General features: G+C 47.5%; 1 protein-coding gene across 2 annotated transcripts; it reads right to left on the minus strand.

The window, feature by feature from the left end:
- Window positions 1-5,940: 5,940 nt before the first annotated feature.
- On the minus strand, window positions 5,941-7,475 carry LOC133926353 (E3 ubiquitin-protein ligase RDUF1-like). Of its 2 annotated transcripts, none has more exons than XM_062372257.1 (3): window positions 6,977-7,475; window positions 6,774-6,886; window positions 5,941-6,671 (listed from the first exon to the last, which is right to left on the minus strand). In XM_062372257.1, exons 1-3 carry the CDS (start codon window positions 7,148-7,150, stop codon window positions 6,326-6,328), a joined length of 633 nt encoding a protein of 210 aa, XP_062228241.1. In that variant the 5' UTR covers window positions 7,151-7,475; the 3' UTR covers window positions 5,941-6,325. The 2 variants fall into 2 exon arrangements, with proteins under 2 accessions (XP_062228241.1, XP_062228239.1); XM_062372255.1 differs by having other exon boundaries at window positions 6,774-6,889; window positions 6,977-7,469.
- Window positions 7,476-17,712: the final 10,237 nt, after the last annotated feature.

The following is a 17,712-nucleotide window of genomic DNA, read 5'->3' on the forward strand; positions in this document are numbered from 1 at the left end:
ACTTTCGCCTTCCGAGCCCCCTCCCCTCCTTATATAATCGGGTGAGCGAGGCATAACATACTCGAAATCTTAAGCGTAACCTTCCGTATTTTGTTATCTGGATAATTCTTTCCTAATTTGGAATAGTTTCTGTGTAGAACATGATGAATTATCTATAATATACATACATTCCTTATTAACCTCATAATGATTATTAAACATATTATACAAGTTAACAAATATATGTACAATGCTACTCTATCATCAAGATATACTGTATTTTTAGTAAATTCTTAATTTTTAATTATTAAATCCTAATAATGATGAATGGGCGGCATGCCTAAAAATCGCCACTTCATCTAGTGACAGGTCATCTAAACTAATAGTTTTATTATCTTTTGAGACCGTCGTCTAATTTTGTTAAGTAAATAAAAATATAAAAAAAAAACAAATCGCAAATATCATGAACATGGGATCGATTGGCGAGCGCAAGTAGATTGCACGGTTTGGCTTAGCGTGGCCCGCTACACACACAATACACAAGCTCGACTTGGCCATGTATCAAATGGAAATTGCATGGTTTGCTGTTCCAGAGGTTCCGCTTTTGTGATTTGTCGATATAAACATTGCAATTCAGGGATTACTACTTTTTGGTGGGCACACTCACAATTTGCCATGTATCATCTCGTTTTCATTTATGGAAATACGCTATGAATAGTTCCTCTAGACCCGACTAGTCTCACACCTTGGTCAAGCCAGAACGGAAAAGACCGTACGACAAACGCGGCGAAGTAACATGGCATTGCGTTAGAATTTAAACGTGGTGTGTAATGTGCAACTTACTCAAATAGAAACGAGCACAAAACCTAAAATATTTGAAAGGGGCTGCTATTTTTCAATGGATTGAAAAAACGATAGACATCCTAAAACATCCTATCGCCATCCGACGGTCACCAGCTCATCTTCTAGCTTGCACCCTCTCTCGCCGAGCTCTATCTCGCACATGCACACGCTTTTGACATCACGCCCCCGCCTCCGCCCCCATTGGCGTCCTCGCCGTCGGATCCGTCCTCGCCACCCACGCTGCACTAACCCCTTGGTGCGCGATGCCTCTGCCCTAGCCCCGTCCACCGGTTGTCCAAAATATGTTGTTATACCAACCAAAGGACTAAAATATGGTGTTATATTTTGATTTTTGCAGCGATTAAGGTGAGCAATTACATAGCAAAAGGTGCCGATCGAGTGCCGTCTACAGGAAACCCAAGTGGAGGAGCTGCAGGTAGAATCATATAACACTACTATAGATCGGGCTAACACTGTCGGTTGTACCGGTTTTGTTTCCGACAGTGAATACTCGGTAGTGAAAGTCGAGCATTATTACTGTCGGTTGTGAACCTAGCAGTAAAGCTGTTTCCCGGAAACAAAAAAAAAATCTAAGCTCAAGCACCTGAACCTAGCAGTGAAGCTGTTTCCTGGAAACCAAAAAAAATCTAAGCTCGAGCAGGCGCTCGAGCCGAAGCCACTCAAGCCTACTGTCGCACCGCTCGCTGTCGTGGAGCTTGGGTTGCCGTTGTGGACCATGCCGAACACACCTCCCCCACCGGCCTCCTCCCCACCTAATTCCATCCACATGCAGCTTATGGAGATAGGCTCCACCCCCTACCATAGCAAGCCTCCGCCTCCATCCCCCATCCTCCCTTCGACACCGCAACTCCTACCTTCCATCGCCGAGATAGGCGAGGCTGCAAAGGACCACACTGCTGACCTCCCCGAGGAGCTCCTAGCCCTGGTCTTCGGCCTCCTCAGCTCTGGTGACTGCAAGCACTGCTCCCTCATCTCCCACCGTTGGCTCGCCGTCGCGGCCACCTCCTGCCTCCGCCTTGAGTTCGACGAGCGATCGATGCTCCATGACACTGTCGCATTGCCCCGCCTCCTCGTGCAATTCCCTGCCGCATCCAAGCTCGCGCTCAAGTGCAACCACCGCGCCAACAGCGTGGGAGACCCAGCCCTTGCGCTCGTCGCCGACCGCCTCAGCCCGAGGCTGTGATGCCTCAAGCTCTGCTCTCTCTGCATTGTCACCGATGACAGCGTCACCACACTCACCACCGCGGCCACCAACCTCCGTAAGCTCTCTATCGGGTCCTATGCCTTCGGAGCCAAGGGAATCGAGGCCACCCTTTGGTCCTGCCTCCAATGAGAGAGAGAGAGAGAGAGGGAGGGAGAGAGAGAGAGAGAGAGAGAGAGAGAGAGAGAGAGGAGATAAGACAGAGGGAGAGCCGAGAAAAAAAATCTCTGGAGCCGGACGTGAGGGCAAACCAAAACTAGTGTAGCAAAAATGGTCTTATTAGGCCATGATTTTGATTTTGGTTATTAATGACAACATAGTCATTGAGACTAACATGTTCATCAAGAATATATATTTATATGTTAGTAGGACTCATGAATGAAATACATCAAGAAGCCCCTGCAATTGGGACAAAGTTTGATTGAGTTGGAGAAGTCTTAGAAAAAATGACTACACCAGATGGTCCGGCGTAGAGGAGTTGTGAACGCCAGAGTATTTTCTTGTCAGGTGTTTTTACACGCCAAATGATCCGGCGACGTGAAGACATGAATGCCGGAGCATTTCTGAGTAGAAGCTCAAGGATTTTACATGTCGAGAGGTCCGGAGATCAGTAGTGTGCACATCAGAGCATTTGTTGTAGAGAAGATGTCAAAATTCGGTTTGGTGTAGTTTAACACACCGGATGGTCTGATAATGAAGCAAAGCAATGTTGGAGTATTTTACACTGAGGAAAGCACAGGATGGCTCATTTGAACACGCCGGAAGGTCCAGCGATGGAGCTGGTGAACACGTCAGAACTGAATGTACTTGATGTTGCCTAGAGGGGGGGTGAATAGGCGTTTCTGAAATTTAAAACTCAGCAGCGGATTAACAGAGTCCGGATACTCCGATGAAGTTCGGATACTCCGGGTGTCTGGAGTATCCAGTCTTATCCGGATTATACAGGATTGCGAAATCGAAATGAATCTAAGCAAGTCTACTAGAGTCTAAGAGTTACCACAGGTTCTACTAGGTGTAAAAAGACTTTATCAACAATACCCTGCAGTAAAACACTCACGAATAATAAGATTTGGGAAAATTTTCAAAACTACAAAAACTTGCACGAAAATTAAGGAGACAAGGATTTATCCCGAAGTTCGGCCACCTCACTAAGAATCGCCTATGTCTCCGTTGAGGAGCTCACAAAGAGCCGGATCTTTTTCAACTCTATCCTCTTCTAACGACCACAAAGATCAAACTAGGTTTTCTTACTCAAATCAACGGGCGATTACAAACTTCTCGTGGCACTCCACAATCCTTGGGTACTCTACAGGCGATGTCTTGCCGTCTAGGAGCACGAGGCTCCAAGAGAAAAGGATCACAAGTGAACGCTTGATAACGAACTCAATGCTCAAATATTGGATTTTGGCTCAACAACTCAAATCACACTTCCAAACTCTATCTCTCAATTCTTGGAACAATCTAAGCACTAGAGAGGTTTGGATAGGCTCTTGAATGTTTTGGGAGGCTTTGTCAAAGAGTAGCTCAGCAGCAACAGTAAGCATTCAATGTAAAGAGGTGGGGAGGTATTTATAGCTATCCTCAAAAACTAGCCGTCACTGTTCTGGTTGACCTAACCCGAAGTATCCGGTGAACATCGGAAACTCCGGTCATTATTTCAAAACGAGCTCAGAACCGTGTCAGAACTAGCCGCGAGATCCGCCGGAACCGGCCGCGAGGGAGGTGGCAGGGGACTCGAGGGTCGCTCCTGCCACCTACGCTTCCCCATCACCAGCTGCCACCCCTCATCATCAGGAGGCGGCCTTCGCGCAGCGTGGGGTGCAGCACCTGGAAGATGCCGGGGCCCTTGCTTGCCAACATTCTCAAAATATTGGTCTGGAATGATCAGACTGGAATAACAAGTTCAGCTGGTGGTTTCTTTGCAGCTAGCTTGGTCTAAATTACATTTTTTGTCTCTTTCTCGATAAGACGATAAATCTAAGCATGCAATGTACCAACGGTTAATGCCTACCCGCCGTAATAAAATGTTCATCGATTGCTCGCGAAACCACGGAGACGGCAGAACATGCTGAACATATCGTGCGCTCGAAGCGTGCAGAACCGGCAAGGGATTCACGGCTTTTTCGTGCGCGTTTCAGCAGTCTCCGACTCTCCACTACAAAGGCCAGCAACAACGTGCACTGCTGCACTGCACTAGCACTAGCACGCTAATGCCATGGCGTGCCGAGCTGGATGCCTGGACCGATGGCTACTAGGTGGCCGCCCCGGCCAGCGTCCTGCGTCAGCGACGACGGCCGGCAAGAGCCACAATCCTAGGCGGCGGCGGCGGCGGCGGCATGGGTGCCGGCGTCCAGGGCGGCGCGGCAGAAGGGGCAGCGGGAGGTGCCCTCGAGCGAATTATGGGCTGGAAGATTGCTGTGAAACTGCACGGCATAGAAACAGGATATCAAGATGGGCGCCACGCACAGGTCAGTTCGTTTTTCGTGCCCAAACTTGGCTTCGGACTACTATCAGAAACTTGAAAAAATGAATTTGAATTTGGCACCTTTCGTTTTGAAACACAAAACTAAAGAGTTTTAAATTGAATTTTGGTAGGAGCTGTGCGTACGCTTACCCCTCCGCCACAAATTACAACTCCACTCCCCCGTTTAAGGAGATGGTAGACCAGCACACCCACCAAGTGCAATACAGGCCACTGATCTAAGCCATGGATCTTCTTTTTAGGTAGTCTCACCCGTGATTATATTACCGAGGCCACCGTGCCAATCACGTCAAAGTTCCTGTATGGTATTAATTATCTGTTTAATTCACATTTAAGTTTACCACGTCTAAAGTTAATCCTATTATAGATTGAATAAATATTTAATTGACCGTTACAATTATGATAAGCTACACTTTATTAGTCTGCAGATCTATATGTCATATACTCATTTTTTACTAATTTTATTATACTTATAGTTAAAATTTTGCTTGTCATATTTTTTTATAAAATCATACTTCATTAATTTTAAATATGACAAACTTATATGAGAACCAAACACCCCCTAAACGTCGTGTGCAAGGGCCTTCGCCCGGGCCTTGTAACTAGGTCAGGTAGCCAGACAACGGTGGCCTATTCGGATGTGCGCTTTCAGGCCCATCATAGCCCGTTAAAAAAAAAATCTCTTCCATGAGACAAACAGCTGTTCTTTATCTACTCCTTCCCTCTGAGGAAAGGAAACTCTGAAAAAATGTTTTTGTTGTTTGACATACATCACACTGAGCCTCATATCAAATACGAGTCATTTAATTTTTTGCCACTTTTAAAAAATAGCAATTCTTATTTTCACTGATATATAAGGCCACTTGAGTTATTAATAATAAGCTAGAGTAGTAAATTTGATATCAAATATTCAAGAGTGGTAAATTATTAAATATTCAAGTGGCAAAATTATGGCGCCAAATACCCTAGTGGAATCCCTTTCTGGACAGAGGTTTCCATCAGCAGCGGCAAGCAAATGGAGACGATGAGACTGCAAATCATATCACATTCGTACACACCAACATCGATCAGAGTCTTTCTTTTTTCTTAGATTCCATGCGGGGAGAGGCTTTTCACCGCCATTGGAGATGTGGCGGTGGTAAAGCTGTTGCACGGCGACGCAACCGAAACGGACATGATGCGCCATTAGAGACGTCGTTGTAGCAAATATTGTGTCATTATTAGGAGCTGCCAGAAGGAACGAGAGTCGATTACAGGCCTGGCAGAGTTAGTCAAATTTTTAGAGCCGGAGCTATGAATAGATTGAGAATTTTTTATTTAAATATCTTATCTTTATTTTAAATTAAAAATATATATTTAAATTATTTTATTTTATTTTACAAATTCTAAAACTGCATATAACTTAGAGCTGGAGTTATGCCAACAAAATCTAGCTTTTCTTTTCCCGATCAGAAGATCATTTACACATGCAATGGGACGCCGTTGCTACCAACGGTTCATCGATTGCTCACAAGACCGCTGGAATGGCAGAGCATAAGCTCCCAAAGCATGCAAGCAAAACCGGCAAGAAAATGACGGCTTTCTCGGACGCGTCTGACCACTCTACAGCTTCCACTCGCCAGCCTCCAGTGCTCCACTGCAACTCTACAAAGGACAGAGCGCAACAACACTGCCGCACTGCACTGGCATGGCAATGGCATGGCGTGCCGAACTGGGTCCATAGCTATCTACTAGCTGCCCGCACCGGCCGCCAGCGTACGCGTCCTGCGTCAGCGTCGACGGCCAGCAGGCCCGAGCCACTAGGCGGCGGCATGGGGGTTAGCGTTGACGGCGGCGCGGCAGAAGGGGCAACGGGAGGTGCCCTCGAGCCAGGGCAGCGCGCAGGCCCAGTGGAAGCGGTGCCCGCAGGGGAGGTGCGCCAGGACGTCGCCCGCGCGGAACTCGTCGAGGCACACCGCGCACTCCGCCTGCTCCGCCGCGTCCCACCGCGGCCGGCTCCACCGCATCAACCGCTGCATCACCCCCTTCTTCAAGTACACCTCCCGCTGCACGCCCAGCACCGCCGCCGACGTCGTCGAGCTCCCCTCGCCTCCGTCGCCGCTTCCGTGGGCCCTGCTCAGCTTTATGCTCCCCGTGCTGTGATGCCTGCATGATCAAAATTTTCCTGATTAATTTGTTCTTGCGTCTTTTGCATCAGACTGACACGAACAAATATTTATCGACGTGTTTGATATGATCGTGGAGTACCTCTTGATGACGGTCTCCCTCTTGCTCCTGAGCTTCTGGTCCAGCCGCTCCTTGGCCTCCCGCGCATTGCTGTCCAGCGTCCACCCGTGTATCGTCTCCATCACGCCGCTCCGCTGCTGCATACAAATCCCCAAGAAAATCAATCACTCCACGATCTTATCCTAGCAACAAGAATGTCACAATCGATTGATCAGTTCCACTACCTTGCCAGAATTGCCGGCGCCGCCAAGGCCAGCTGGGTGCCCTCCGTGCCCAGCCGCGTACAGGCAGAACGAGGACCGCCTCGTGCCGCCGGGCACCGCCTCCGCCGCGCCCTGCCACAGCCGCCGCCGCCGCGCGCACTCCACGCCGGGGAGCATCCCGGCCATGATGACCATTGACAGGCACGCACAGCCTCTCGCAGCCCCTCGACCGCAAGCCGCAGCAGCGACAAGCAACTCTGCAATACGTACGTGGACGCGGCGAGCCCACGCCGCACCTAACCGCGGGTGCGTTTACGTGCTGAGGATCTAGCCGCGGTCGGGGAAGCCATGCGAGCGCCGCCCATCTGAGGCAAGCGCACGTCTGCCATCATCTCCTCGTCCTTCCTCTTGCGTCTTCGGGTATGGGCGATTGGGAGCGGCAGTGGCAGTGCTCGCTTTGTTTGCAAGGCGCCTCGAGCTCCTTTAATAACTGTCTCCTGTCCGGATGGGGGCGCGCGGCCAACTACCTCGCGAGACTTGAGATGCCAGGGGTATCGAATTGTGGGGATGCGGCGGGCCCGCGGGATGGGGAGCAAATCCACTGCCGAGTGTGAGAGTGGACGGATTATTGGGTTCGGATCGGATCGGATCGGATCAGTCTGATGCGACTGCTGATCTACTAATCTGCAGCTGCATCTATCTCACAGTGAAACTGGCACCGAGACCTCTGGAAAGATCTCGCACTCAAGTTTCAGGTGCTAGTGCATCTGAGAAGAACTGAGTTTTTATATATATTAGCTGAATGTCCCAAAATTACAATAAAGATATAAATATTAGATGTAATAATAGTAAATATAAATTTAAGTTTTGAAGATGTGTAGTGTTACGAGAGGGTGGCGTTAAATGAATATGTTAAAAGTAATATCATATTTTGATTTTAGATAGGATAATAATGAATCGGTTATTTGTTAATTTTTCTTTTATTTTCATTATTTATTTTTATCAATAAAATATGTTCTATATCCTATCTGTAACTGGTAAAAGATCGAAAAATGAGGGTAAATAATAAAAATAAATAAATTATTTAATTTTTAAAAGTTTTTATTGAATAAAAAGAGTGATATGAGAACTAACTCGTATTAACTCGTCTCATTTATATAATAGAGATTGTAAGCAGAGATTCTGCATAACTACTGGTCCTCGGTTGAGCCTCGAAATGTTTTCGGATCAGTTGATCATCAATGCAACAAGCAACTACAACTGATTGATTAGCGAGATCCGATCGTGCAATTTGAGACGATATGCCTGATAAGTGATGAGAGTGAGAGGCCGGGGGGAGCGGCGTCCGTCCGTTTCCATAGGACCGTACTATTTGGCGCACCCTCCCCAATACTCTCTATATTTGGAAAGTTTTTTCCTTCATATTTTTTTGGAATTTTTTTTAAAAAGGTTATCGACATAAGTTATCTAGATAAGTTTTCTGAATAAATTTTCCGAATAAGGTTAAAAAAGGTAACGAGAAAAAAATTTAAAAAAATTGCTCAAAAAAGTTATTCAGAAAAGTTACTGAAAAAATAAAAAATGAAAAGTAGGCATGTTAGGGAGACAGCCTGAGCAGAGCAGCGCGCTCGAAAAAGATTTCTGGTTTCCATCGGCCGTGGTAGCTTGGACTGGGACCGAGTGAGGGCACCATGGCAGGTTCCAGGAAGCTTCCGGGTAGCAGCGGCCGGACATGCCATGACACCTGCCATTACACCTGTCTCGCGTCAGCTAGCTGACCCTACTCGCCTTGCTCTTGCGTCGTTGCTGCTATCAGCGCTGGCTATCCGAACCGCCGCTCCCCCCGCGCCGCGGCCCCGCCGAGTTCTTGGATGCTTGCAGGGGTCCGGGCGTGTCTGATTGATGCTGCAACGATGCAGAGGCAAACAGGAAAGCAGCGGTAATGATATATTTGTGCGTGTTAACCACGTTTTGGCTTCAGATAATTACTGCCATCAAGTGGTTGCTATCCACTTGTGCTTGTGCACGTCTCAATTATTCATGCATTTCTTTTTCAACCAAGAATCGTTTCTTCAGGCAGGCATGGCCAGGTGATGGAAATGGCGCAGTGAGATGGGGCGGATGGCCCTGTAGAAAACAGGAATGGAATTCAGCAGCTGACAGTGATACTGCCGCCATGTGATGATGTGTAGGTGACCACTCGCAGCCAGCCTCGCTGGTCTGGCTGCTGGATCTCGTGCTCCTTTCGCCACCTAATCTGTTGTGATACTGATCACCTGAAATCGTTTATTCAGAGATCGAGAGGTATAATATATCGCGATGATTACTAAGAATGGTATCGTGATCCTATATTCTAACGTTTCCCAGATACATACAGAGAGTCGTGGGATCAGACTGGTGTCATCTGCGATTAAAGGAAAATGGAAGCGGATCTCCAGGATCTGGGTATTTCGCGTGTGTAGAACAGCAATCAGACAGCGGTAGTAGCTGAGATTCCGAGGTATCTGAGGTCTGAACTTCTGATGCGGCCATGCTGGGAAGCTGGAGCCGAGCAAGCAGATCCCCTTGATAACATCTTCAGTAAGCTGGCGCAAGCAGCTCAAGGATCAATAGGTTCCTGGAGCGGGCAGCACAAGGATGAGCTGACAATTTGGTGGTGTTTGTCAGGAAATGGCATCCAGAGAGAGGAATCGTTTCTGACTTGTTGCAACGAGGGGAGAACAGAAACTGATTGCTTTTGATTTGCGGATCTCTTGTTGCTCTGAGAACTAGCGACATGTTTAAAAAAACTATATTTAATACTCTTAAAATTCAAAACACTATCAAAATACCCATAAAAAATTGTATGGTATAGATGATACTATCATCTAGCTCTCTAAATATTTCTAACTCAAATAATTACTTGTGTGATGAGAAACAAAAAGGATAAAATTTAGATCCTTGAAACCTATCTTTGTTTCATTGTACGAACCATATTTTTATCTGAAATTTTATAGGGAGCTAGATAATAGCATACTCTACGCTATAATTTGTTTTAGAATTTCCCATGACTATTCGTTAGTGTTTTGAATTTTAAGAGTATTAGAACGTAATATTTTTATTTTAAACATCATTTATCGGAAGTGTGGCAAGTAGCTTGTCATCCGAGTTTAGATTTGTATTTTTTTTAAATAACCCTATATATTTGTAATTTTTCTATTTGAAAATGTAAAAATAAAAAAAATCGTGCACTCAGCTCTGTTGTTACTAATAATCGTTCGGCGACTGACAGGCCCAGCTACGGTTTGGGAGCGCTTGCAGAAATTCAGATCCAGACAGGTTCTTCATTTCAATCTTTGAAAGCAGCATAGGCCCGTCAGATTATGGTTGTCTTAGAAGGCCAGCGAGGAGTCTCGTTTTACGTCCTGCGAATTTCAGCCCATATAATAGAATGCCAACAAAACTAGCCCAAGAAAAGAAGTAGCGTGTGCGGGCCGAAGGAGATCTGGGTTTTCAGAGGCCGGAGCCGAACTCGTCACGCCGTTCAGCCCGTTCCGTATTACTCGTCACGCCGCATGGCAGCAAGTGCCACAGCTAAGGACGTGTTTGGATCCCTTGTCACCACTTGACTTGTCTAGGTGGCCAAGAAATTAGACATTTGGTTGTTGATGAGGGGAATTATCATTAGGGACCTCCGAGGTCCTTGATCTCAGAAGTCTGGGTTCGAAGATCGCTAGGCTCTGACCTTCTCTATGTATAGTCAAGTGACTAACATTTAATGTTAGTGTAGTGGTGATCGAATAGCATCACGGTGTAAGTAGTGGTCGTCTGACATAATGGTGCAGGTAGTGAGCATCTGACACGCTGGTACAGTGCGATGTCAAAATAGATGACATGTCGCTAGGACAACCGTCTTACCAATCGTATGGATAATTACTGGGCTGGTCCGCTCTCTAGTGGTAAATATAAGACATATAACTCTACCTGCCTTTTATGGTCACGTTCGAATAGAATTACCAGTCGCATTCGGCGAAGGCCACGCCATGTAGATCGAGATGATCACCTTCGGCGTCATAGACACGCCTTACACCAACAATGTCATCCTAGGTCAGGGTACCCTTAACCAATTCGGAGTAGTCCCCCATCACAATTACCTCTACGTGAAGATGTCAGGGCCCTAGGGGTTTATCACCATCAATGGTGATCAACACCTAGCTAGGCGCATCAAATACGGACACCCGGCCCCACTTGACAGTCGCCACATGCACAACATGACCGAAGGCTCCCTCGAAGACCTCCCTCCAATGTGCCCCGAGCATTTGGCCCCTTTGAAGCCCCGACCGTAGGGGGACGTCAAGCACGTTTCATTGGGTATGAGGAACTCTATTCGAATGTTCCAAATTGGGGCAGACCTCCTCCGGGGCAAGAAGCCCAACTGATAGCCCTTCTAAAGGACAACTCTGATGTATTCACGTGGTCCCCGTAGGACCTCCCTAGGGTAGATCACCATATCATTGAGCACACCCTCTGGGCCGACCCGTAGGCTAGGCCGGTGCGACAGAGGCTCCATAAGCTATCAATCAAGCAAGTATAGGCCGCAAAGGAGGAGGTACAAAAGCTGCTGAAGGCCGGCGTCATCCGAGAAATCATCCACTTAGAGTGGCTCTCAAATTCTATCCTAGTCAAGAAGCCTAAAGAAAAATAACGCATGTGCATCAACTCCACAAATGCTTAACAAAGTCTACCCTGAAGACCCCTACCTGCTCCCTTGCATAGACCAGCGGGTGGACTCTAACGCTAGCTGTGAGTTACTTAGCTTTTTGGATGCATACTCCGGGTACCACAAGGTGTGGATGGGCGCTAAAAATGAAGACAAGACTAGCTTCATCACCCCATTTGGGGTGTATTGTTATGTCCGGATGCCCTTCAGGCTCTGGAATGCTAGAGTCACCTTCTCTCGCCTAGTATGAAAAATCCTAAAGCAACATTTAAGTCTCAACGTGGAGGCCTATGTCGACAATATAGTCGTGAAGAGCAAGCTTGAAGTAGACCACATTGTGGACCTTCAAGAAACCTTCAATAGCCAAGAGTGTCGAGGTTAAAATCCTCTGCGCCTAGAAGGCACTGCCTTGGTCGCGTCGAGGTCCAAACCCTTTGTCACCTCGAAGGCATCAGCCTCGGTTGTGTCAAGGTCAAAACCTTCTACACTTAGCCTCAGTTGCGTCGAGGTCCAAATCTTCCGCTAAGAGCGTCGAGGTCAAAACCCTCCACCCCTCCAAGGCACTTCCTCGGTCGCGTCAAGGACCAAACCTTCTGCCACCTCGAAGGCATCAGCCTCGGTCGTGTTGAGGTCTAAACCTTCCGCTAAGAGCGTCGAGGTCAAAACCATCCACGCCTCGAAGGCACTGCCTAGGTCGCATCGAGGTCTAAACCCTTTGCCGCCTCGAAGGCATCAGCATTGGTCGCGTTGAGGTCAAAACCCTCCGCGCCTAGAAGGCACTACCTCAGTTGCGTCGAGGTCCAAACCCCCCGCCACCTCGATGGCATTAACCTCGGTCACGTCAAGGTCAAAACCCTCTACTCCTCGAAGGCATAGCCTCGGTCGTGTCGATGTCTAAATCCTCCGCCAAGAGCGTCGAGGTTTAAACCCTCCGTCACCTCGAAGGCATCAGTCTCGGTCATGTCGAGGTCAAAACCCTCTGCACCTCAAAGGCATAGCCTCAGTCGCGTTGAGGTCCAAATCCTCCACCAAGAGTATCAAGGTCAAAACCCTCCATGCCTCGAAGACACAACCTAGGTCACATTGAGGTCCAAACCCTCTGCCACCTCGAAGGCATCAACCTCGGTTGCGTCGAGATCCAAACCCTTCGCCAAGAGCGTCGAAGTCAAAACCCTCCACCACCTCGAAGGCATCAACCTCGGTCCTGTCGAGGTTTAAAATCCTCTGCTAAGAGCATCAAGTTCAAATCCCTCCGTGCCTTGAAGGTACTACCTCGGTCGCGTCGAGGTCCAAAACCCTTCGCCAAGAGCGTCGAGGTCAAAACCCTCTACGCCTTGAAGGTACGGCCTCGGTCGCGTCAAGGTCCAAACCCTCCGCTACCTCAAAAGCATCATTCTCGATCACGTCGAGGTCCAAACCTTATGCACGTCAAAAGCATCAACCTCGGTCATGTCGAGGTCTAAACCCTCTGCACCTCGAAGGCATCAGCCTCGGTCACTTCGTGATCTGAAGCCTCCACACTTTAAAGGTATAGCCTCGGTTGTGTCGAGGTCCAAATCCTCTGCCAAGAATGTCGAGGTCCATAACCCTCCGCCAAGATCATCGAGGTCAAAACCCTTCGCTCCTCGAAGGAACTGTCTCAGTTGCATCGAGTTCCAAACCCACCGCCACCTCTAAGGTATCAGCCTGGGTCACGTCGAGTTTCAAATCCTCCGCACCTCGAAGGCATCAGCCTAGTGAAGCATCTATGTCTCTAATTCATGTTTTGGTAATTGATGATAATATGTAATTTGTGGAGTAACATGTTTAAATGAGTTATGAAAAGGTTAGTCCTAAATATGTTGTGAAGTTAGAAGAGGCATGTGTGAAAGATATATAAATGGCTAGTTTAGGGCAAAGGTATAAAATGTATGATATTTTCTTTTACCGGTCAAAAGTGATTGGAGAAGAAAATTGACCGGATTAATAGGATAAGTGTCATACTATTAAGATGGGTTGATTTGCATTTATTTGAGATATACAAAATGCCATGATTGCTCAAACTTGCATTTCATCTAGAGTGAGAAATTTAGTTTAAAAAGAACCAAAGAAAATAAAGTCTTTTGATGTTATGTGTTGTGGCGGTATAACCGCCAGAAATGGCCGATCATACCGTTATATAGAAAAGATATTTTTCTGCTGAGTTTACTACTATAGAAGGGATCACAAGTGCAAGTGGTGCAATGGTGGCCACCTGCCACCATAGCGCAAGTGGTGGCCACCAACACCATAGCATAGGTGGTGGGCGCCTGACACGCTAGTATAGTGCGGCGTTGAAATAGATGACCTGTCGTTAGGACAACCTTCTTACCAGTCATATAGATAATTACTGGGCTAACCTGCTCTCTGATAGTACAATATAAGATATATATCTCTGTCTGCTTTCTATGGGTACGTTTGTATATTCACACTGTAAATATCAGTATAAATAAAGATCTATGGTCATTGAGCCAAAGGAGAAAAAAGATTATCCAGATAATTTGATATCTCTTTATTCTATATCTCTCCTTCAAGCTTGAGTTATTCGTATGACTTGGTTTTATCGTATTTTGTTTATAGAACTAACAAGACAAGCCTTACCGAATGAGACTAGGTGAGACGAGTTGGACGAGTCAACCAACCAAACATACCTAAGTCCTCGTCGCTCCCGCCGTGGGCGCACCGCACGTCGCACGCATAAACCACACGGGGCCACGAACCACCCCCACGCGCGCAGCCGTCCGCGCGTCGCGTACACGTCGGAGCCACCTTCCACCTCGCCTCCGCCGCGGCCCGCGGCTGAGGTCTCACCGGCCTTGACCGAGCTAGCTAGGCGTGCCATTGACGCCAGTTGCCAGTGCGCGAGCGACGCGAGCTCCCCGCCTTCGGCGTAGTTTCGCGCGTGCCGTGGCACCAAGAGCTCGCTCTCAGCTCGGGAGCTGCAATATTTTTGACTCTCGACGTGGACAGCCATCCGAATCCCGTGAACACCCGACGCCGTCCGTTCGCTCTCTGCGCTGGCCGGCGGTCCACGGCCAAGCTGAAAAGCTGGGCTCTGAGTTCGGTTTCTGGACCTAACTGAAAGAGGAGTGACGACTGACGAGATTATCGGGTGTGTAACGGAGAATCGGCTGACGAGATTAGCCGAAAGAGCCTTTGGTTTGGGAAAGCGAAAGAGAGCTTGGGTACGTGTAATCTTGGTTGTGGAGAGGAAAGTGATTGACTTATAGTCTTATTTGGGCATAGCAAAAATTTATACATTTTTCTGAATAATTACTTATCTAAAAAGTTGCTTATATCTTTTAAGAAAAATGATTAGCTTATGGATTTAATTTTTAGTCCTCGGTACATCAGTTTTTTTAAAAAAAACTGATCTCAACCAACTTATTAGTTTTGAGTTCATTTTAACAGAAACCAGCTTCGCAGACAAAACCTAAGCTAACAATAAGTTTAACGTTTATTTCAGCTTATCAGATTTTCTGAGAAGGAGAAGCTGCTAATAAGCAAAAACATACGAGGCCATAACATCGGCCGACCTGCTGGCGCGTCCGGTCGTGCCACCCGAGGTCCAAAATTCTGCAGGAGGGTGCAGGTGGCTCGCGTTCCCTGTTTAGAACATGGTGCTCGTCCACTTCCAGCCTACAAGTGCTGCAGGTGGCTCACGTTCCCTGTTTAGAACATGGTTGATGTCACTATATATTTAGTTAGACTGGAGTTTTTCTAAAAGTTACTTCTGGCTAATGGTTTTAGAGGAGCTGATAGGCTGTTTGATGGTTTTTAGTTGAATAGAGTGTTTAACGTCTGAAATATCTCTAGTTGCCTAAAATGATTGTATTTGTATTTGTTTATGTAATTATTTGAGTTATTGTTATTAATATTTACTATTGTATGAGCGATTGCTTAAGTTATATTAAAAATGGCAAATAATTAAGCAACCATATAATTTAATTTTTGGAAGCATATGTGAGTCCAAAAATAACAATTGCAGGTGAAAAGAAAGATGATGTAATCAAGAGATGAGCATATCAACAAAACTTGACCACATGAATTAAGATAAAAAAGGTTCAATACAACTCATGTGAATTGAATAAAATAGTTTCCCATACAATACAACTCATGAACAAAGATAAATGGTTAAATACTAAATAGATTCTAAACCATGCAAGCATGCAATACGACACATGAGGTCTAACGCTTATTACTCTCCTCCCATGTCCTCCTAGACATGTGAGCATCCATCATCAAACAAGATTTGTAGTTCATTTTTATTTTGTATTGGTGCAAACCTAAATTTTTTTGGCTTCTAACATGGCTAAAAAATATAGACAAGTCATTCCATGTAATGAAAACAAATAGTAAACATGGTGTAAAAATATCTAAAAGATTGCATACCTTAATATTTTCTTCCCACCACTCATTAGATGCAATAATTATACTAGTTTTTGATATCATCCTAACCCGAACATATGGATGTTTAATGTTTTCTATGTTACATATTCACCTGTCGGTGAATCAGGAACCAGGGGTCCCTGAATCATGAGGCCAGGCCAGCAATCCGCCACGTGGCATCATCCCGTGGGGTGACCTCCGCGAGGTAAAAAAGACTAAGTCCCGGGAGAGGGCGTTCGGGGCCACAATCAGTGGTCTCCGAGTGCCCGGGTTCCCCGATGATCTGCGAAGACTAAGGTGACCGTGGTGAAAGTGCTCGGGGAGGTGAACAGTGACCCCCGAATGCTCAAGTCCCCCGACGACCAGGAAAATCGAGTACCGGGAGAGGTGTGCCCGGGGCTGCGAGCAGTAGCCCCCCCGGGCACCCGAGTACCCCGAGGACTCCACGAAGGAAGTTCCGGGAGAGAGTGCTCGGGGTTGCGAGCAGCAGCCCCCGAGCACTCGGTTCCTCAAGGATCCGTACAGTCAAGACCGGGAGAGAGTGCTCGGGCCGTGAACAGTGGCCCCCGAGCACTCGGTTCCCCGAGGACCAAGAAAGGGCGTTTTCGGGAGAGAGTGATCGGGGAGGTGAACAGTGACCCCCGATCACTTGGTTCCCCGACGACCCAAGAAGCCCCTCCGTCAGTGGCCCCCACAAGGGTCCAGCGATGAGGTATCAGCCGGTGAAAGGCCCGAGGCCGCATTTAAGAGCGCGCGTGGCCTGTCACCTCCAATTGCTCCCGCCACGCTCGGTGTCAGTTCCTGCCATATTCTGGCAGAAGGACGTGGGGACATTAAATGCACGGGTCCCATCCCGCGCTATCCGGTGCGCCTCGGGATAGTGTCGCGAGGCTCAAGGCATTCCGTCTGCCGCGCTGCTGTGGCAGGCGAACAAGACTGGGCGGTCACGCCGGGCCGCTCTGTGGCTGCCCGGTGGGCCCTCTCCACGGCGCCCGTTGCTAGCGCCATCATGACAACTGAAGACCGGGCGCGGGGAGCGTTTTCAACCCCCGTTACTTCGCACAGAGGCCATGATGACACCATTTCCATTTATGGTGCCTTGGAACTCGTGCCTTCCCTTTCGGGGTACGCTACTGCTGGCGGGTATTTAAAGCGACCGGCAACACGGACAAAAAAAGGTGGAAGAAGTTAAGGAAGTAGAGAAGGTCGGAAAGTCCAAGCGCACCTAGAGCCAACAGGCACACACAGATCAAAGAACACCTTCGTACGAGCATAGAAACCGAAGAACAAGGAGCCTCAGGCTCTATGATAGACAGACATTCTTGTAACCAGCACATTCCTGAGAGACATTCTCAGGGCATTTATAGCATCCACACATGAGTAGGGTGTTATGCGTAGTGCGGCCCGAACCTGTCTAAAAATCCCCCCAGCGCATTTACTCTTTTCTACATTAGATCATTCTACCCCACCAGCCATCGCATTTACATCCATTTATTTCTCCAGCAAACTTATTCAGAATCATCCCCCGGCCGAATCTCTAAAAAGGGGTCTCTCAGGATCCCTGTGACAGGAGCCAACCCTCCGACATCACTCTTTAAGGATTCCCACTTATTCTTTAATTGAGTATGTAAGTAATCTCTGCCTGTGCATT

This window comes from Phragmites australis, chromosome 8 (assembly GCF_958298935.1).
Source record: "Phragmites australis chromosome 8, lpPhrAust1.1, whole genome shotgun sequence".
Classification (NCBI taxonomy): domain Eukaryota; kingdom Viridiplantae; phylum Streptophyta; class Magnoliopsida; order Poales; family Poaceae; genus Phragmites; species Phragmites australis.

What these genes read in the sequence shown, in the direction of transcription:
- LOC133926353 (XM_062372255.1), bottom strand. Translation starts at nt 7,150, where the DNA reads ATGGTCATCATGGCCGGGATGCTCCCCGGCGTGGAGTGCGCGCGGCGG. An exon ending in GCGCCGGCAATTCTGGCAAG is followed by an intron (nt 6,890 to 6,976) that starts GTAGTGGAACTG and finishes ATTTGTATGCAG; the next exon opens with CAGCGGAGCGGCGTGATGGA. An exon ending in AGGGAGACCGTCATCAAGAG is followed by an intron (nt 6,672 to 6,773) that starts GTACTCCACGAT and finishes TTGATCATGCAG; the next exon opens with GCATCACAGCACGGGGAGCA.